At 41.1% G+C, this 22,997-nt stretch overlaps 1 protein-coding gene across 17 annotated transcripts in view; it reads right to left on the bottom strand.

Annotated features, from left to right (window-relative positions):
* FRAS1 (Fraser extracellular matrix complex subunit 1) overlaps nt 1-22,644 on the bottom strand; it is a 474,502-nt gene extending 451,858 nt beyond the window's left edge. For all 17 annotated transcript variants that reach the window (XR_003680571.1, XR_003680570.2, XR_003680569.2 and 14 more), the window contains exons 1-2: nt 22,060-22,644; nt 15,425-15,456 (exon numbers count right to left, since the gene is read on the bottom strand). Coding sequence is in view for 14 of the 17 variants with exons in the window: in XM_024115434.2 (XP_023971202.1) it covers nt 15,425-15,456; nt 22,060-22,135 (108 nt within the window). In the remaining 3 variants the exon portion in view is untranslated. The remainder of the gene's footprint in view (nt 1-15,424; nt 15,457-22,059) is intronic.
* Nucleotides 22,645-22,997: the final 353 nt, after the last annotated feature.

Below are 22,997 nucleotides of genomic sequence, written 5' to 3'. Positions count from 1 at the left end.
TTAGGAGTATGGGATTAACAAATACACACTACTATATATAAAATAGATAAGCAACAAGGATTTACTATGTAACATAGGAAACAATATTAAATTTCTTGTAATAACCTATAATGGAACATGATCTGAAATATATATATCAATATAAATATATACATATATAACTGAATCACTTTGCTGTATACCTGAAACTAACACAATATTGTAATCAACTATGCTTCAGTTAAAAAGATCAGGGGGCTTCCCTGGTGGCACAGTGGTTGAGAGTCCGCCTGCCGATGCAGGGGACACGGGTTCGTGCCCCGGTCCGGGAAGATCCCACATGCCGCGGAGCGGCTGGGCCCGTGAGCCATGGCCGCTGAGCCTGCGCGTCCGGAAAGATCAATCATTCAAAAATCAAGTGTTGGTTTCATCCTTACCTCAGAATTCTCTACTAATATCAGCCAGTAGAAGTGAAACTGTATGACTTCCCTGAAGGGCAATTTGGTAATACGCATGATATATGTACACAAATACGCTTTTAAGAAATGTACATCATGTGGCTCAAAAATTGTATTTCTAAGGAATTTACCCTCAGGAAATAACTGAAAAGCGTACAAGAATGTTCATCACAGTGTTGCTTACAATACTAATATACTGGAATATGGATATCAATCAGTAGGGATGGCTACAATAATTTACACTGTATACACAATGGATTTATGATATAGATTAATGTATATTGACATAAAAAGATATTCATTACACAGTATTAAATTTTCAAAAGTGACCAAGAAATATTCATATTATGATGCCTGTTTCTGTTAAGCACACACACACATACAACACACACACACTTATTAAAAAAAAAAGGATTCTGCAACAGTCACCTAATATTTAGCTATCATTATTTTTGTTCACGGAATTACCGAAATTAATACTTTTCCCTTCTTTTTATACAAACATATTACTTTTAATATAATAAATAAAACAATATGACCATTCTCAGTTAGAAAAACCAAAAAAGGAAAGTATCATTCTCAAAAGTTGGTATAATATTCTGGGTTTTGTGGTTTGGTTTTTAAAAAAAAATTAATATTTATCCTCTTTAATGGTTTTCTTCTTAACTCAATAATTTATTTATAGCACAAAAAATAGAATTCTTAGTTTTCAAGATACAATCTTGCTTACTAAGTATCCTTGACCTTAATAAGTTTGCATAAAAACACCTCGCAGGAATATGCATGCCTTGACGCTCGCAGAATTTCTTTTATTATGCTTTATATTTATCTCCTGCCTGTTACCATTGAGGTTTTTCCTCCAAACCATCAGTGAAACAGAGTAAGAAATGTAAAAAGATGTTTTTTCTTCAACAGCTTAATTCATTCTACTAAAGAAATATGAGTTTCTCTCCTTTTCATAAGCACTTTAGTTATCTTATTCCCATAAAATCTCCCTCTCTTTTCCTCCTAAGTCAAACTCTTAAGAATCTTTTCTAGCAGTTCATATTTTTCCAAAGGTCCTACTATTCCTTAAAGTATCTTATCACAGTCGATCTTTCTTTTAAAAAACGTATTTTAAATGTAGGAATGATAACTCTGATAAAATTCTAAAAGCAAACAAAAGACAATAAGTTCTGTTGTCCAGCACAGGAGAAAAATTATACTCTTCAAAATCCGGGGTAGGATAAATAAAATAAGGTTTCCATTCAAAAAAATTTAAAACAATAAAATGTACTTTATTTATCTTAATGCTACCTGGAACGTAATTTAAACTTTGCCAGTTGTAAAGTAGAAAAAAGAAATGCCGACTAAAGAGGAAGGAGAAAAATTCCATCACGACCTCAGGGGGAATCATTATGAACATCAATATTAAAGGAGTGGATTAATGCCTATTAATAGGGAGTTTCACTTGACATAATCCAAGATGAACCTGTTTTTGCTGAACTAATAACTCACTGTTGGAGTATGTCTGCACACTGATTTTTTTTTTTCCCAGCAGTGATGATCGGTTACATGGAGCCACTCACAGCCTCTCCAAAGCTCTACAGAGCGACTACATCTGGACTCTGATGAAGAAGGAGAAGAGGGAGGAACATGGCAGAGGAAGGTGCCATGATTTCTCACTTCCGACAATACACTAATAAATTTGTAGTGACAGAGTTAGAATTCAAGAGCAAATGATTTCCATTTCAAAGGGTCCCCATGGTCTACAGAATGTAATTCACACGCCTATTCCAGGCCCTGTGTGATCTGGAGTTTAAAAATCCTTTCTCAGTGTTTTATCCCATCACTTCTCACACTTCAGTCAAACTGGACTGCCTTTGCCACTTATGCTTTTACTCACACTCATCTTCTATCTAAAGAGCCCTTCCCTCATCTCTTCCTATTCTAAAGTGACCCATATTTTAAGGCCAAGATCAGAAGTGACTTCCTCCATGAGTAACAGTATTCTCAACAGCTAGAACATACTTATTACCTACTAGTGCGTACTTACGCATGAAACCCCACGTACTTTCACGTGTTATCTCATTTATCTTTACAACAGTTCTGTAATACATGCACAACTATTATCACAGATGTAGAAAACAAACTTATGGTTACCAAGGGGGAAGGGGGGGGTGGGATAAACTGGGAGATTGGGATTGACATATACGCACGGCTACGTATAAAACAGATAACTAACACGAGCCTACTGTATAGCACAGGGAACCCTACTCGATACTCTGTAATGACCTACATGGGAAAAGAATCTAAGGAGGAGTGGATATATGTATATGTATAACTGATTCACTTTGCTGTACACCTGAAACTAACACAACATTGTAAATCAACTATATACTCCAATAAAAATTAATTTTTAAAAAAATCGCCATTTTAAAGACAAAGTAAGTAGCCCAAGGTCAGTCGAACAACAGCGAAGAGCTCAGACTCAAGGAAGGAAGTCTGAATCTAGAGCTCACGCCCTTAGCTATGCTGCTGCCCACTACAGTGACACTTATATCCCAAAGTGCTTTCAACTGAGTTCATCATTTGACTGTAGGGTATTGGTTAGAGTGTTTGTAGCCACAGTAACATGAGATCCTACTTATACTGGCTTAAACAATGAGGGAATTTCTTACCTCATATAACAACTCCCCAGGAAGATCAGTTCCTGTGCTGCTCAATTCATCAGATCAATAACCAAACGCTTCAGGAAGCCAAACTCTTTCCATTATTTGCCTCCATCTGTGTGCTGGATGGGTAGTCCAATGGCTGCAAAACTGCTGCAGGAGATCCAGGGATCACATCTTCACAGGCCAATGTTCAAAGACTAAGTTTTAAAATCTCCCATTAATATGGGAGGAAATATTTGCAAATGATATGACCCATCCATAAGGGGCTAATATCCAAAACATATACACACAACACAACATCAAAAAAAACCCTGGATTTAAAAATGGGCAAAAGACCTGAATAGACATTTTTCCAAAGAAGATATGCAGATGGCTAACAGGCACCTGAAAAGATGCTCGACATCACTAACTGTTAGAGAAATACAAATCAAAACCACAATGAGCTATCGCCTCACACCTGTCAGATGGCTATCATCAAAAAGTCAACAAATAAATGTTGGCAAGGATGTGGAGAAAAGGGAATCCTTGTACACTGTTGGTGGGAATGTACAATAAATTGGTGTAGCCACTGTGGAAAACAGTATGAAGTTTCTTCAAAACAACTAAAAATAGAACTACCATATGATCCAGCAATTCCACTCCTGTGTATACATTTTTTAAAAAAATGAAAACACTACTTCAAAAACATACATGCACCCCAATGTTCACAGCAGTATTATTTTTACAACAGCCAAGATATGGAAGCAACCCAAATGTTCATCAACAGATGACTGGATAAAGATGTGGTAAATGTGTATACAATGGAATATTACTCAGCCATAAAAAGAATGGAATTCTGCCATTTGCAACAACATGGATGGTCCTAGAGAGTGTTATGCTTAGTGAAATGTCAGACAGAGAAAGACAAATACTGTATGTTATCACTTATATGTGGAATCTTAAAAATATAACAAATGAAGGTATATAACAAAACAGAAACAGTCTCATAGATATCGAAAACAAACTGGTGGATACCATTGGGGAGGAAGAGGTAGGGGCAAGATAGGGATATGAGATGAAGAGATATAAACTACTATGTATAAAACAGATAAGCAACAAGGATGCATTGTACAGCACAAGGAAATATAGCCATTATTTTATAATTACTTTAAATGGAGTATAAGCTATAAAAATATTAAATCACTATGCTGTACACTTGAAACTAATATATGGTAAATCAACTATACTTTAATCAATCAATCAATCAATAAAATTTAAAAACCCAAACCCCCTCCAAAAAAAGAAATTTAATATAATAATTATAAAATAAAATCTCTCTTTAATAAAGAATTCTTCTTTCTCCTGAGGTTTCCTTCTTGTGAAGGGATATCAACATATACCTCTAGGGCTTTCTTTTCCCTGGGAAGGTGGCACAATTTCTCTAACTAGCAAATTTAAGGGTAACTGGGCACGCTTAACTCAGTTTTGTCTTCCTTCCTCTTCTAGGAAGCAAGCCTTTCAACCAAGAGCATAAGTTTTCCTTTGCTTCTTCAAGCAATAATTCTCACCTGAGCGGCCCTTCTGCATGGGAAAGCTGCCTCTGTAAATCTCTGTCTGTGAAGCCTAGTCGGCTGGATGGTGTAGGTTCAGAATCAGTAAGCCTATCTGGCTAAGAGAATTAAAGCTATATCCTCCACATTAGCTTCACTGATTAAAAAACTTAAAAGGTGATTTTTACTTCTATATTTGTTCTTTGTTTCAAAACTGGAGGGAAAGAGGTGGTCTTTATAGGGTTCTTTCAAGCACCCAAAACTTCCCTGCATAACTCATTGGCCACAACTAGGTCATATACTCACTCCTAAGCCAATCCTGGCAAGGGAATATAAACTTCCTAACTAGCTTGCAGCTAGGAGTTACACAAGTCATGTGGGGAAGGGGTGGTAACTGGAAGAAAAAATTAGGACTTTGCCAGCAGAGAAAAGGAGAAAGGGGGCTGTTGGGTAGGCACCCCAGGGTCTGTAACTCATATCTTTTAGCACATGAAAGTTGATCAATAAATATCTACAATCCAGGTCGACCACTATTACTACATATACCAACAGCAAATCTGAGAGGGAGAGGGTTCTTCTAAGCCACTAATTTCAGGTTAGAGTTTCTTTTGTTTCTGTTCTCTCAACTCTTAGACCAAGTTCCCTCTGGATTAGAGGGAAACTAAGTACAGTAAGAGCACCAAAGAATAAGTATCTCTGTTAATAATTCTCTCCTACTCACGATTACAAAACCATTTCAAGAATGTAAGGTACAAGGAACTATGAAATCTGCTCTCCCATGTAGACACCCTCCTCTCCCCAGCCCATCCCACACCCATTCAATTTGCCTTTGGAAGAAAGGAATGACATAAATTTAATAAATAACCAATCTTGGGAGCTGTCAGGAAAGAACTCACAGGTCATGGCCCAAACTCAAGCATCTCCTGGGTACTAACAATAAACTGTTTCTTACTGTGAAAGCTTTTCCCTTTTCTTCTTCCTTCCATTTAGTTTATAAACTCAGGGAAACTAAGAAATCATTGCTAAAAAGAATTTAGCTGGCATACCAGAGGATATGTACTTATTTTACATAAAACTGCTCAGATTTTTAAAAACTATTTTGTGCAGATTTTATATTTGTGTCCCTTTTTGTCACACAAGCAGAATGCCATCCATATGAGAATTTCAAAGCCAAATTTTCTTTAGACATTTGCCACTCAAACTCCAAGAAAACATAAGCTTGCTTAACTCACAATTGTCATTTGATATTTATACATCATCTTTTCCCTTAGTAAGCAGAGGGCTTTAAAAAGTAACTAAAATGAGATAACACCATAAGGTGTTATAAATGAGTGACAGTTCTTTTCTAGGAGATATATATATATATGCATATATAAATGTACAATGTATAAAATAAACATGTATATGTACATTTTTGTAGTTATAAACAGACAAATGAAGAAAAAAAACAAAATGAGGTACTAGGTTGTAAAGCAATTGGAGCAAAAATGACACAAACTTTAAAAAAAAAAAAAAGTGTGGGGAATGTATGGTCTGACCAGAAAATTGAAATATATGATCATGCTACCATCTTCTTTTTTTTTTTTTTTTTTTTGGGGGGTACGCAGACCTCTCACTGTTGTGGCCTCTGCCATTGCGGAGCACAGGCTCCGGACACGCACGCTCAGCGGCCATGGCTCACGGGCCCAGCCGCTCCGCGGCATGTGGGATCTTCCCGGACCGGGACACGAACCCGTGTCCCCCGCATCGGCAGGCGGACTCTCAACCACTGTGCCACCAGGAAAGCCCAGTGAGGGAAGCCCAGCGAGAGAAGCCCAGGGAGGGAAGCCCAGGGAAGCCCCTCATGCTACCATCTTTTGAACAAAGTAATATGGCTGCCAAGCTCAGCTGCATCTTCTAAATTCAAAACAAAGCATAAGAAATGTGTTTGTTAACTTAAAACATCTGTTCCTACCACAAGAATATGAACAAGAATGAAAATGCATATGGATTATTAATCAATAGAAGCACAAAATCTCTTGTACTATTCCTCTCACACAACTATGCTCAGAAGATATGAATTTCCAAAGAGGAAACTACCACATCTGATTATGGTGGATGATTTATAAAAACCCAGTAAAGAAAAAAAGAATCATCTGAGGCACCTAGAGCCCAATTCTCACTGCCTGGTACCCAAGGACACAAAATCAGTCCATTTGAAGGAACGCAGGGGAGAAACCCTTCATTGTACACCTCTGGGGTCAGGAGGTTTTCTTACCACCACTCCACCCCTGCCACAAGGGCTTCCATAAGGCAGAAACACACAGCTCTAATCTTCAGTTCACGCAAGTCAGAACCCAGGTTAGAAAGGCTTTGGAAGTCATCTAGACCAAGCCACCACTATCTCATTTATGATACAGACTTTCCAGTCTCCACTTGAATATCTCTAGTTAAAGGAAGCTCATTTTTATTCCAGCACCTAGCAGAGTGATGATGTGCTGATTTTCTGTAAAAAAAAATGTTTTTACCCCAGAATAATTATATTTTAATAAAGAGTAGTCTCTCCCAATTAAAGGCATATTACTCAGTATTTAAAAATAAATGAAGAGGCTGAAAAAATGATGAATTCTTGTTAAACTATAATGAAGAACAGTGATATCCTACAATACCCAATAGTACTCTGAAGGGAAATTTAGGAATGGCTGACTTTATTGTTTCCCTTCTGAGTATATCCACAAGATGCCAAGCATTCCCCCCACTGCTGAGAAGTTCAGGGTGTTTAATAGCAGTCGCTGACCAAGATTTACTAAGTGTTTGGGGGGGCTTTGAGCACTTAATAGGGAAAGCCTCCAAATTCTCTTCATTTCTCTTCTCCATAAAATATCTTGAGCACAAACACAAGTCTGAGACATTTTCATTTCTATGGGCTACATCTTTTGTGTTACAGTTTCAAATAAAATAATGCTATACACATCAAAGTTTTAAAAGGACGCTAGCACTGAAGAGCTCTACTTGCCTTCTTTAATCCTCCTTAACCCTAATCAACAAGGCTTACAGATTAGACCAGAAGTTCTCAATTTTTCCCACCACAGTATACCGTGGATAACACTCCCACGAGTATATCAGACTTTGACAAAACACCAAAAATATTTTGTAAAATCTTTAATAGAAGTAAATTAAAACCACAATGAAATATTACCTCAAACCTGTTAAGCTGGCTATTACAAAAAGACAAAAGATAACAAGTATTGGAAAGGATGTGGAGAAAGGGAACTCTTGTACACCGTTGGTGAAAATGTAAATTAGTGTAACCATTATGGAAAACAGCATGGAGGTGCCTCAAAAAAATTAAAAATAGAACTACTTTATGACCCAGAAATCCCACTTCTGGGCATAAGTCCAAAAAAAAATGAAATCAGGATCTTGAAGAGATATCTGCATTCCCATGTTCCTCTCAGCATTATTCCCAATAACCAAGATGTGGAAACAACCCAAAAACCCATCAACAGAAGAAGGATAAAGAAAATGTGATACAGATAATGGAATATTACTCAGCCTTAAAGAATAATGAGGGCTTCCCTGGTGGCGCAGTGGTTGAGAATCCGCCTGCTGATGCAGGGGACGCAGGTTCATGCCCTGGTCCAGGAAGATCCCACATGCCGCGGAGCGGCTGGGCCCGTGAGCCATGGCCGCTGAGCCTGCGCGTCCGGAGCCTGTGCTCCGCAACGGGAGAGGCCACAACAGTGAGAGGCCCGCGTAGCACCAAAAAAAAAAAAAAAAAAAGAAGAATGAAATCCTGCCGTTTGCAGCAACATAAGTGCACCTGAAGGACATTATGCTAAGTGAAATAAGCCAGATGCAGAAAGACAAATACGGCATGATCTCACTTACATGTGGAATCTAAAATAGTTACCCTCATAGAGCAGAAAGAAGAATGGCTGGCTGGGGGTGTGGGGAAGAGAAAAGGGGAAGAGTTTAGTCAAGGGGTACAAGGTTTCACTTATGCAAGATGAACAAGTTCTGGAGATCTAATGTATAACAATGCGACTATAATTAACAATACTGTATTATATGCTTGAAAGTTGCTAAGAGGGTAGATCTTAAGTGTTCTCACTATGGAAGGAAGGAAGGGAGGGAGGGAGGAAGCGAGAAAGGAGTGACTGAGTTGATGGATATGTTTATTAGCTTGACGGTGATTATTTCACAATGTATACACATACCAAATCATGAGGTTGTACGTCTTAAATGTATACAATTTTTATGTATCAATTATATCTCAATAAAGCTGGGAAAAAATTTAGTAGAATATGTAGGATTGATTGCAGGTGAGGGCTCAGCTGTGACTCCACCCCCTTTCTTTTATTCAAGAAAACGTATCGAGCAATATGGGAAGAGTACTGTTGTAATAGTTACATACATATATGTATAAAACAATATTACATAAACAAACAAACAAATAGCAAACTCAGGTGCTCTAACACATTTTTTGTGACCTTCCTCAAACTGCTCACAACACAACAGTGAACCTTCGCCCAGGGTGAGACCCATCCATGAGACTAAAATTCAAGCTTAAGTACTAGAGTAAGTTAAGAATTTTAAAGTTCTAAAGCTGCACAATCCGATACAGTAGCCTCGACCCACGTGAGGCTATAAATTGTAATTAACATTAAGCAAAATTTAAAATCTAGTTCCTCAGTGTCACTCGCCACACTTCAAGTGCTCAACAGCCACATGTGGTTTGTGGCCACCATACAGAACCATGCAGCTCTGGAACATTTCCATCAGCACAGAGCGTTCCATTGGATGGCCCTGGGCTAAGGAATCTTGGAGAGGATCTAACCTAACTCTCTCATTTTACGAATTTAGAAACTGAGACCTCATTTCATTCAAGTGACTTACTCAGTACTACACAGCTAGTAATTACAGAGCCAAAACCCGAACCAAGACACCCTGGCTTCTACCACGCAGTCATTTCCACCCCGACAGGTCGTTGCCACCTAGCGATATGAGTGTCTCTTCCTTGCCAAGCACAGTTCTGGGTTCTTTCACAAGCATGCTCTCAGGTAATCCTCGCACCAATCCTATGAGGTATATTATCATATAGACAATGAAATTGAGACTCGGCTGTTTAAAGTATCATATCTGAGGCCACACAGCAAGTATGTAGCAGAACCAGATTTAAACTCCAGAGCCTGGATCTTTCCACTGTGTTATACTGTATCTAGTAAACACTCCACAATTTTAATTCTTCTTGAAAACTTTTTCTTCCTTTCAAATGTGCTAAAAGTTAGTGCCTCGTGATGCACTTTGTCAGCATTTGTGAGGAAAAGTATTCCAAGTAGGAAAATCCCAATACCCAACACTTTTGATCTGGGGAAGAAGAGAGGCTGTGTCCACCTTTGCTAAGTGTAACTGCTTTACAGCAACAGTAATAGCAGCTAACCTGTATGGTAGGTCTCAAGCTAAGCGCTTCCTGCTGATCTCTTTTAACCTTCACAACAACCCTGTGATGTAAATCATCTCCATTTTACAAATATAAAAACTGAAGAGTCCAACCATCCACCCCCAGGAAGAACCTATAAAGGAGATGTTTGCTTGTGGTGAGGCCAAAGGAAAGTGAAATTCTTTTTACTCAATATTGATAGAAAAGAACAGGAGATAGGTGAAAACTTTGAAATAAAAAATCTGTTTTCCTCCTCACACTTGACGCTCCTGTCACAGTTAAACATATTAAGCAGGTAGCTTCCCTCTGAGGGACTCCTGATTTAATGCAGTCACTCTCTCTTCCACTGTGGCTGACTTTGGAGAAAGTCCTGAGAGCCCAGGGGTGCAGCGATATTGTGGAGGAAGAAACACACCCCAAAATAGACTATGCAGTGTTTCTAAAGGTAGGGGACCTTCCTGGGTATTTTCTGACCTGAGGAATAGAAAGAAGAGAAAGGAGGGAAGACAGTGTTAAAGAAAGAAGAGAGATAGACAAAGTCAGTACATAACTGAGAGACGGCTACATGGGGCTTAGAACCCAATGACTCCAGAGTGTCTCCATGAGTCCACAGAGGTGTCAGAAGTTGGGAAACACAGCACATTGCTGGGGATTTGTGTGGGTACATATATATAATATAGCACGTACTATATGTTAAGATGGAACAACCCCTAAACCTTCCTTGCTTCGTGTGGTGAATTTAGCGCACGCTAGTGTGGGAGAGCCTCAGCTAAATGGGAAGGGGTGAGCCAGGGACAGCTGGCTTTTGCAGGAGGTCAGGACAGAGGCTGGCAGAGACAACTGCGTGACAGGTGCAGCAGGGAGGGGGTGGGCACATAGGGCTGATGGTAAAATGAGCTAGCTGTGTTCAGAGACAACAAGCAGACTGGCTTGGCTGTGAGAAACGGCATGCTGGGTGGAATGGCTTTAAAGTCAGACCTAGGTTGCAAAGCCCTCTTCCTCTAGCACTGACGAGCCGTGTGATTTTTGAACAAGTGACTTAGAGTTTCTTAGCCTCAGATTCCTGATCCGTAAAGACAACGCCTATTTCCTGGGATTGTTGAGAGTATGAAATATATAGCAGGTGCCGAATAACAGTTCCTTCCTCTTGTCCTCCTTGGCTGGTAAAGAGGAATTTTGTTATTGCAGAAAAGTACATACCAGGTACTGCGTCTGGGTGTCTTCCCCACATTACCTCCTTTACTCTACAAAAACCCTTCAGGAGAGGCTCTATTTATCCCCATTTCACATAGGAGGCGATAGAGATTCAGGAAGGTTATGTAACTTGGTCACAGAGCTGGTTTGTAGCAGATGAGGAAGAATCAGAACAAGGTCTGTCGGCAAAAACCCTAATATGAAAAGATACATGCACCCCAGTGTTCATAGCAGCACTGTTTACGATAGCCAAGACATGGACGCAACCTAAATGTCCACCGACAGAGGAATGGATAAAAAAGATGTGGTACATATACACAATGGACTACTACTCAGCCATAAAAAAAGAATGAAATAATGGCATTTGCAGCAACATGGATGGATCTAGAGGTTATTATACTAAGCGAAGTAAGTCAGACAGAGAAAGATAAGTATCATAGGGTATCACTTATATGTGGAATCTAAAAAAATGATGCAAATGAACTTATTTATAAAGCAGAAATAGACTCAGACATATAAAACAAACTTATGGTTACCAAAGGGGGAGGGATAAACTAGGAGTTTGGGATTAACAGATACACACTACTATATATAAAATAGATCAACAACAAGGAACTACTGTATAGCATAGGGAACTATATTCAATATCTTGTATTAACCTATAATGGAAAAGTATCTGAAAAAGAATATATATATATATATATATATATACATATATATATATGTATAATGGAATCACTTTGCTATACACCTAGCTATATAGTTGTGCTATATAACACAACCTTGTAAATCAACTATACTTCAATTAAAAAAAATTTTTTTAAAGGTCTGTCAGACTACAGAGGCCCTGAATGAACCACTCTATCTGGCAGCTTCCCAGGCAACAAGTGATGATATGGAAAAGGTATCAGTGGAAGGAATCCTCAAGAGACAGGTTGAGAGTTAGCAACTAGCAGCCAGAGCCTAGATCTGTGTTCTCATTTGCTTGGTATGTTTCATGGAATTCTGGGTGAAGCTGGTGCTTTGCCATTTTCAACCAGACCCACTTTCCGCTTCTGGTTACTCACCTGAGTAATGAGGGAAGCACAAGAACTTCAATCCCTGCCTCACTTTCCCCACCTACAAAATGGAGAGTTTGGACTACATGATCTCCAAAGTCACTCCCAGCTCTCAAATGCATGTGGGTAGAATTTACAGGGTTTGGGACTGGGACACCATGCCACTATCCTCAAAGCCAGCCCCTGGCTGTGATGCCTCTTACCATAGAAATCCTCTCACCCAAGGAGTTGTTTAATCAGAGAATCCTAGGACAGTATATAAATGTTCTTAAACTTTGTATTTTAATTCAAAATACATAAATGCACATTCATTCAATTTCATTGATGCAGGTGCAGTGCTTTTCTTCAAGACCAGGCCAAGTGGCGAGAGAGCAGCGATGAATTATTCATACAATTAGCTATGGCCACAATGCATCATCCCCACTTCCAGTCTGAAGTTCCTTAAAATGGAAAGAGAACTTCAAGAGGTTGCAAATAAATCCGAATGCAGAATCTCTCTGGACTTTTGTGCTTTTCCCCCAATCTTTTATACTTGTTTCTCTCATACTTAATTTGACAGCAAAGTTTCAGTGACTCACCTCTATAGAGTCTTTTTTTAAAGTATTCAACATAGTTTCCCTAGAAACAAATGCTATTTCTTTTCATATTCCCATTTCAGCAGTTTAATTAAACTATAAGTCAGGTTTTGTCATTCTTCTGCTGTAGCTCCTCCAATGGCTCACCCACCTGATGGAAAGGACAAGCTAAAGTCCATAAAAGGACACGCTACTCTGTCACTGCCAACCTCTCTGACCTCATCTCCTGCCATCCTCCCCCTGGAGCACGTGCTCCCGCCACAATGACCTCCAAGTACTTCTTCAAAGGGCCAAGCAAGCTCCCACTTCAGACTTTACACTTGCTCTTCCTCCCTGTGGAATTCTCTTCCCCTGGATATCCAAGGGGCAAGCTCTTTTTTTTTTTTTTTTTTTTTTTTTTTTTTTTGCGGTACGCGTGCCTCTCACTGTTGTGGCCTCTCCAGTTGCGGAGCACAGGCTCCGGACGCACAGGCTCAGCGGCCATGGCTCACGGGCCCAGCCGCTCCGCGGCACGTGGGATCCTCCAGGACCGGGGCACGAACCGGTGTCCCCTGCATCGGCAGGCGGACTCTCAACCACTGCGCCACCAGGGAAGCCCCAAGGGGCAAGCTCTTATAGTGCCCTTCAGATCTTTCTTCAAATGTCACCTTACTTTCTCAGGGAGCCCTTCCCTATCCCCTTATTTCAAGAGGCCACACTTGTCCCCTATTCAGCCTTTTCTATCTCCCCACCCCCATACTGTTTTCCTCCTTAGCACTAATCTGACATTCTAAATATTTTATTCATTAGAATTCGAGCTTCAGGAAGGCAAGGATTTTGCCTGTTTGTTCACGGAGGCATTCCCAGTGCCTAGAATAGCAGGTCCAGAGTTGTCACTCAGTAAATATTTGTTCAGTAATAATCTTTATTATTGTAGTAAATGTATTGTCTTTCTGCTTGAGTTACATAACCACAATCACAAGTACATCAGGCTAGAGGAGGTGTAGGAACAAACATAGCAGAGTCTTGGTAAGCAAAGAAGGCAACTAGAGGGGTCAGGAGTGTGCTAGTGCCCACTCCTTTAACTTGATCGAACCAAACTGACCTCTCCCCGTACCTGATGCTTTCGTATTCAAATGTACAATACCATGCTGCCACGTCAAACACAGAAGGTAGTCTAGCCACTTTCTTCAGATTCAGGAGAACAACAGAAAGAAGACAGGTTGTTTTGTTCTGGTCTACCCCTTAATGGTCAATTACCTTGAGCAAACCTCTCTCTCTCTCATCCTTGGTTCTTCATTAAAAAGGGGGAGAGTATAAAATAATACATGACCTACCTATTTCACTGATCTGCTGTATGTATCAGGTAGATCAATAGCTATGAAAAGATATTGAAAAGCTACAAAGGACTCTATACAATAAGCAATTTTCTTTGTATTAAAATGGACAACTAACTTGTCTATAATATCTACTACAGCTCCCCAAAACTGATGATGTACTTTATAGCACTTTGATGTTAAAATGATTCCTAAAATGTATTAAAGAATAAACAGAAGGAAGAGTAGGCTTTTCAGGGCATGGAATGGGAAAGAGAGTGGAAAATGGCTTTCACCTGATTCTTTAACAGAAAAATATTAGGAAGGAAAAAACACATAAATCTCCAGAGCAGTAACTATATTACATAAAGTTCAGATTCAAGAATATTACTGTGAACATCTACAATTATCTAGACTCTCAGATATTTCAAATATTTCTCATCTATTTCAATACCACAAGGACAATCCAAGATGACACATTGGTATCACACATGTCAATAGCAGGTTGGGATGTAAATGAGCAAACCCTTTCCAACCATTTGAGTTTTGTTTTTATTACAGCATTTATTAAACTAAAATAAAAAAGTGGTGAAGAATGACTTGTCACACCACTTATTAGAGTTGATGGAGTGTAGACGGTCTTTTCAATAGGCTTTTAACACACTGTTATGCGCCATAGTACATTATTAATGAAAAGAAATGCAGGAATCTTGCATCAGCTTTTCCCCCAAGCGATCCTGACATTAAATTCAAAATCAATTCTCCTCTACGTGGCAAAGGATCAGAGATAAAATGTTAATTTGTTTGTTACCAAAACTTAAAAGTATAATTCCAAGCAACAGTCAGGATCCTCCATATTGTACTCAATAATTGTATATTTTTTTGGAGGGGGGGTTCAAAGGAAGAAGCAAACAAATTGTTTGGAAGATAAACAAATTGTGCCCTAGTTCATATCTGACAAAAGAATGGGATCTAATTTTCTCTCTGATTGAAAGAACTCACAAGACAGCCATGGAATGCAAATCGGTGTTGGGTGTTTGAACTTCTCTTCCAATACCTGGGTATCCAAATGGAACTAATTCCCTCTGGAAAAGGTATTAAGTAATTGAGCATGATTGTGCCAGAATGAGGGATAATCCTCAAACTGAAAAGGAAAATAAATACATTTTACAATGACAGGGTCACCTCATTCACTCAGTAACCTCAATCAAGCATTTTACATTCAAAAAAAATAAACCAAATATATGAAGAATGACCTACCGCCAACAAGGAACCCTGATAGACACAAGCACCTGTGGGAAAAAAACAAAACAAGAATTAAAAGGGATGCATAATAGACCAATAGGCACTGCCCTGGCCAAAGTACACTAAAATTGCATCTACATGCATCATAATCAGCAAACTGTGCTTTTTCCAAAGCTTGAGGATTCTGCCCCTGAGGAAATAATCCCACAAACCAAAACAACATTTCTTGGACATGCATGAGGGAAAGCATTATTAAAACTCATTATTTGAATTTTATAATAAATGTAAGTATAACGACATGCTATAAATACACTGGTGTATTTTCCTATATGACAAATCAGCAAAGCCTTCCTAATCCACTCCCAATTTACTTATCCGGGCTTCTCTGCCACTCTTTGCTTACACAAATTCTCCAGTCCAACCCAAAAGGCCAACTTAGGATCCCATGGTAATGCTTTCATATGCCAATGCCTTTACTCATTTTTGTTTCCTGCAGGAGATGCATTTGGTCTAATCAATTTCCTTGAACTTGATCACATCTCCTTCATGGAGCTTTCCAGCCCACAAAATTATGCTTTTTCTAAACCAATTTTTGAACAGCACAGCAGGTGTTGATTTAACCTATAAACAAGTAGGCAGTGTGCTAACAGATACTAGCTCAGAAACAGGCTGCAAAGCAGACTGAAATAGCATACACATACCAAGACAGAGCACACCTTGACAATGTGCCACACTTAATGTCCAAAGAGGGAAGGACACATTTTACTACAGTGCTTGGACGCCAACAGATCATTCGTGAAGTCTCAGTACTGTTAACTTCTCAGGAAAGGACTGGTCTACCTTATCTACTACTAATGGAATTAAGAACAATATTCAAAGAAAAGGAGATGGTTATTTACACTTGGGGTTTGAATCAAAGATCTCCATGGGCAAATTTACTGAAATGACTTTTTGTGCCCTTGAAATTCAAAGAAGAATAACTTGAGATAAAATCTTGGGGGGAAATTCTTCCTGACTTATTTTTAAGAAATTCTGTTCCAATGACAGTATTTCAGTCTATGGTATATCATAAGAAAGAAGATATAGATAGAGATATATAGAGATACATATGTATATATAAACACATGTATGGATATAGATATATATAAAATAATCATATGACATGTAGATATGGATATATATAAAATAATTGTATATAAGTACATAAATATATATCAACACAATGCAATTCCTAAATTATGTAAATGGACTTAATTACTTCTCACATTTAAAAGTTAAACATAAAGATCATCACTTAGGTACAATTTAACAAAATTTAACCTTTAGAATAAACAAACAAAATTTAACCTTTAGATAAAACCATACTCAAGTAATTTTATTACCCTCCTCCATAGCACTACCCTCCAAAGGCCAGTAAACTTTCAAAGCTCCAAAAGGAATCAGGTATCTTAAGATGTATCCAAGTACTCATATCAAAACCCATTTCTGGAAATTTAGACAGATGTTATAAAATCACAGTAACATGAAAAAATAAAGCAGCATTGAGTGTGGCATCACAAACACACTTGCTTAAGCCAAACATCTGCTAGAAACTCAAGTCAAAACTATGTGTAACTGCTGATAAATTCTATCATTAGAAAAGGGAAATAACTCAATTTGGGTCGCTCTAGGATGTACAATTCTAAAAGAAATAAGCCTTGGCCTCTGAGGGGGCCTCTGTTTCCTAAAACACAACATCTCTACCCAAAAGGCAGCTGCGGAAATGAGTCTCCATTAACACAGCTTCCAAAACCTCATTGCTTCCCTGTAGAAAAAAAGAAAGCATTCTACTGTGAGGCCCAGTCCTATCAAACATTCATCACCACCCAATGCCAGATGCAATCCTCCAAAGCAAGCATATTTCTCCCACACTGGCACAAGCTTCACACCCACCAGCAGACTAAGTCGGGAGCTTTGTTGGCATTGGGTGCTAGGTGCAGCTTCTGGTTCTGCCTTTTCACTAATCGATCAACTCATATACTTTGGAAAACAAAGTTACTCCCTCCACTCATCACTTTTTTTCTTAAGGAGCACTGGAGTGATTGCAACTCCACCTTAAGTTTCGATTTGGGCTTTATTTGAACTTGAAACTCCAGCTGAAGGGGAATTCTTACTGATGATGCAGATCTAGAAGGAGAAACAGGCCTTCTTCAAGGGAAAACAGGAAAAATAAGAGACCAAGAACTTTGCCAGTTTCAGGGCATGGAATACAGCTGAGATGGCAGGTAATTTAAGTTCTGACACCTGTGAGAAAGTGCATAAAGTTGTGCAGGGTGAAGGGATCACATAGTGCCAAGAAGGAAGCTGAGATCTTGAGACCTTCCTCCCGTGGTTGGCGCCTTTCTTGCAGGTCACATAGGCAAAATGTCACTTCATATTCATTTAAACAAATGTCACTTCATATTCATTTTTAGGCCCTTTGGTACATTAGAATGTACTCTATTATGAGACACCTGTATAAAATCTGAAGTTTTCAGAGGAAATTTGAGATATAATTTGCACCAGTACTCACATCCTGAAACTATTCACTATGGAAACCCTACCCGATAATGTGAGTAAATTAGAGAAGTTAAATCTAAGTCACAAAATGTCAGACCCATTTGTTCAGAGAAATAGTGGCACATATGACCATAACGTATGAAGAAATTTGGAAAGCATGGTATCACAAAAACATGACTCATTAGGAACAAGCAGCCACAAGTTGGCATTTAAATGTTCAAGCTTTATTTTGTGCTATAATTCAGCATATGGCTTGTACACTGTGAAACAGTTAAAATAGAATCCTTTTCTGGACTGACAGGATAGCTCCTGTCCTGATCATGGTCAACCAGGAGTCAGATCAATTAATAGAGTAGTTAAAACAAAAATGGGCCGACTGTTTTTGAACTAGTGTAAGATTTGGCACACGACTCCAACTATGCCATGTGGCAGTCCCCTCTCCTGTCCTGAGCCAAGTGGTGGACAGTATTTTATGACTACTCATATCTGAGTAAAATTGAGTAATATTACCACTCAAATCCACAACAGTGAATACAGATGACCATGCTCTCACTAAAGGATTTATTTGCAGAGGGTAACACCCAGAATCCAATCCCCAGAGGAGAACAGAAATGCAATATGATGGAAATAAGAGACAATGACAATACAACACCCTTTATTTCCACTAGCTGGTAGTTGCAAAAGCCAAAAGATGCAGAGTTGCAATTATTCAATATTGGGAAACCCACCAAGGACCAATGTTTACATGTCCCTACTGCTACCTTACCTATATTAATGATTTCCAGGTATGCAAACTCCTTGAGGGCAGGTATTATTTTTTTTTTTGGATGTCTGTATGTCCCTACCAGACATAACCTAATAACCTGATATATAAGCTATCAATAAAGATTTGTGGAATGAAAGAATGAAGAGATAGGCTATTTTTTCCCATCCAATGTCTTTCCTTCCTTAACATTGAGTTTTAAGCACTGAATCCTACACAGAAGGAACTCTTCTACCAAGAGTGGAACCAAATATGCTGATCCACCCATAAATAAAACACTCTGTCTATCAAATGATCCTTTTCAGTATATTCTGCTAATGGCATTTAAAGGAAAAAGACTGGAAGATTGTAAGCTGGGCTAAAGTCACATGGGGAGTGATGGACATAGATAGAACTCGGTTCTCTTAACCAATTCAAGACTCTTTATCCACAGCCAACATGTTCTATCTAGTGTAACTTCACAGGATTTCCACGGGTCGACACAACTTAAGATGCACTTCTCCAGAAACACATCTGATTCAGAAAGCAGCCACGTTTGCTAGAAGTTTCTCTGTGACTTGTTGATTTTATTAAGTTCTCAAATCACAGTAGTTTGTCAGCTTCGCGATATAAGAAAATGTAAAATAACATTGCCAATAACCTGCTTGTAAACCTTCATTTTTCTTTTAATAATTAAAATAAAATTCAGAACTAGAAAGATGCAACTGACCAAAAATAAGGCAGCAAATACTGATCGTTTTTTTTTTTTTCTATGCTGGATGATTAGCAGAAGTATTTTAGAGCTATCACCTAGCCAACTTCTGCATTTGGTGAATAACAGACCACAGCCCAAAGAAGTTAGGTGGTTCATTCAAGGTCACACAGCAGCAGTCTAAGCTTAATTTGAAATGTGATTTGGCAATACTCATTCACCTGACCAAAATTTTTTAGCACCTATTGTGTACCAGGAGCTGGGTTGGAAGTATAATAACAAGGAGCCATCCTAAGCCCTCCGCGAGCACACAGTTAAGTGAGAAAGATTGTATCTTTATCAACTAAAATTATAGAATTATTAACTGGTGTACCAGAAACATATATGACATGCTCTCTGAGCATTGAGAAGAAAACAACAAATTCTGCCATGGCCCGGACAGCAACAGTATCACAGAGTAGGTCGCATCAAGAGACCCACACGTGTGAATTCTTCTTTTCCATTTTTAAAAATCATTGCCAAGGTTAATAATAAAAACTTGAGGAAATCTCTAATATCCTTAAGCTCTCCATTCTTGACCTCAATGTTCTTATTTTTAAGAGAAAAAGAAAACCCTGACAGAACCAAATCAAAGGACTCATCAGATGACAGCTGATTTTTTGGCTGTGGGACTGTTATCATTTAATTAATTTAATGAGATAAAGTATGTAAAGTGCTTAGCATAGTGCCAGGCAAATAGTACAGTGCTCAGTAAATGTCCATATTCATTCATTCATTCATTCATTATTAGGTAAGCATCATTATGACTTGGATGGAAACTCTCAGATATCTAAGAATCCAAGTTGTGGGATGATTCTAGAAGGTTCTGAAGGTGGGATGAAAGAGTAAGAAGCAAAGTTTCCAAAGAATCTTTGGAGGAAGAGCGCCCCTCATGCCCTACGCTCCTCCCCCATCAGAAGACTTTGGACGTTTTTAAACTTTGCCCTTTTTGTCAACCACTCTTCCAAAGAGCGAACCCTGCAGGCCCTTAGTAATAATGGCTTTTGTAATTTCAAGAGATTTGCTTCTGAAAAGCAAATCTCTTACATCATTCCAACTGCCCCCTGGTGAGCTATCGGGGACAGACAGCACGTTTTCCGCGTTGCTGGGACAGGATCCTAAATAGGAAACTGCCACCACCAAGTGCAAACGTAATTTTTCTGTCTCAAATTCACATTTGGGTGGCCTAGGTTGACTCTCCCATGTGCTTTACTACAATTAAGCCCTATACGTTTTATTGTCTTTTAAGTTTGCATACACACGCACACAAAATAAAGACACGGTTCTACAGGTTATGCCGTTTGAAAAAGGCTGCACAGGCCCCAGACCTGCTCTTCCCGGGGATGATACACACTTGACAGAATTCCTCGGGCTGTGGCGGTCTCTCCACCCACGGGAAAGTCCCCACTGCCGTGCGTTTCCAAAGCCACCGCCACTTTCTCCCGGGAAGCCAGCTAGGAAAAGGCCGCTGCTCAGGTGGCTGCAGGTGGATCCGAGCAGGGCTGTGTCCTCCTCGGGGGCTGCCGCTGACCCCGTGCCACGCCCGGGTCCGCACCCGAGCGGAGAAGGCGCCCCGCCCCGCGCCCGCGACGGCCGCGCCTGCGGCTCTGATTTGCCGCGGGGCAGGTGAACTCTTCTCCCCGCAGCTGGATGAATAACGAACGGAGCCGGGAGGGGAAGCCGAGAGCCCCGCGCGGTAGATTAAGCCGTCTTCCTCGGCCCGCCGGCTCCCTTCCCCCTCCCTAAGCACCCACTAGGCGACTTTCCTCGCGACTCTGGGCAGGTGGGAGCTCACGCCGCCTCGCGTCCCCGGGCCCGCCATCCCAGGACCCCCAGACTCTTGGTTTCCTTATCGATTCCTTTATTTGCCTGAGCTCACACTGCTCTTGCTATCATGGCGACAACTCCCACAGTCTCCTTCTTTCTCACCCCCAGCTCCAGGGTTTTACACGTAGGTTGGAGCCTCGGAAGAAAACTGGGAGGCAGGGGGCGAAGTCAGAGAACGGAGCTAAACTCTTATTTAACCACTTCTTTTCTGAGGAAGAGGCAGGCTCGTGCCTCTCTGTACTGGGGAGGTTTCTTGTAGTGCGATTGAATTGTCTACTTCCAGAACACGCTCTTATAACCACCTTATAAAATCTTAATTGGACTTTACGGGTAGACTCATTGGGGGAAGGAGGGAGGGCGAGAAGGGGGTTTTAAGGGGCCGGATTTTATTTTTCATAGGAGCATAAGTATTTTTACACAGGTAATTGCAATTGTTCACTCCTCACCTACGCTCCATGTAGATGCTTTCATTCGGGGGCACCGGGGAAGTGGGAAGAAAGAGAATCCAATTTCAGAGATGGCACCTCTGTCGGCCACCCACCCACCCACCCAAATGCACTCAGGGCAGAGAGGGAGGAGGCAGTGGGGCTTGTGATCTGCATACAAAACAATCAGGAGTTGGAATCTTCTCACAAAAAGCCTCCTCTAGTTCCAAGGCCACCCACCCACCCATCCCCCAAAAACTTCCATCTGACCCACAACGCCATACACCCGCTGAGCTTTTTAAAAAGCACGATCTCACACACACACACACACACACACACACACACACGCACGGGACCGCTCTCTCACCTTCAGAATGATGAGGCAATACTGCAAATTCCGCCAATGCTAGGGCCACCCCGAGCCACACTTTGAAGACACTCATTGCCGCCTCTGCACCCACGCTGGACAAGCCCAGCCTTCAGCATCCAAGAACCAGTTCTCGGCCAAAACGCAGCCTTCGGCGCCCCGGGCTGGGCGCCCCGAGAGCGGGGTGCGACGGGCGGCGGGCGGTCACCTCCGGGGAAATGAGGCGATGGACGGGCGAGAGCGACACTCTCGTGGCGGGGGGGATGGGGAGGGGGAGGGATTCAAGTCACTCACTGCCGGGCGGAGAGCGCGCCTAGCTCTCCAGCAGAGAAGGGCGCCAACGTCGGCTGAGCTCGGGAGAATAAAAGAGGAGGCAGCGCGCAGTGACCCGCGGCCAAGGCTCGCCGGAAAGTTGCCCGTCACCAGCCGATTGGATCTCCCAGCATTTCCCGCAGGCCGGACCCGCCCGCTCCCGGGTCCCCAACCGTGGAGATCCCGGCGCAGGTTCCTCGGCAGCAGCTTTCTAAAGTTCGCTTGACACTCGCAGCGTCGGCCGAGGGGGTCGCCAGGAGCCCCAAAAGACACACCCACTCCTCCTTCTGGGCTGGGCCACCCGGCTCTGCGCACCTCAGCCACCCGGGGCGGCTCGCGGGAAACTTCGTGCTGCGCTGCGGGCAGCTCGTGGGACTCGCCGGCGCTGCAGCCGCACGCCGCCGCCGCGGGCTGCGCTCCCTGCCGCAGACTCCGCGAAAGCTTCGGAGGAAAGCCGGGGGCGGCAGCGCCGGGGACCCCGCCGCTACTTTCCCGCCCCCGCCGCTGGCCCGGGCGAGGAGCGCTGCGGGGCGCGGCTCGCTCGGCGCCAGCAGCCACCTCCGCCCCGTGCGCCCCGAGCCGGTCTGCTGGGTCGAGGTGTGATTACGGGAGCGGAGGAGGAGCCA

This window comes from Physeter macrocephalus, chromosome 7 (genome assembly GCF_002837175.3).
Source record: "Physeter macrocephalus isolate SW-GA chromosome 7, ASM283717v5, whole genome shotgun sequence".
NCBI classification, from domain to species: domain Eukaryota; kingdom Metazoa; phylum Chordata; class Mammalia; order Artiodactyla; family Physeteridae; genus Physeter; species Physeter macrocephalus.
The sequence above is the reverse complement of the archived record's forward strand: the minus strand, read 5'-3'. Positions and strand labels throughout refer to the sequence as shown.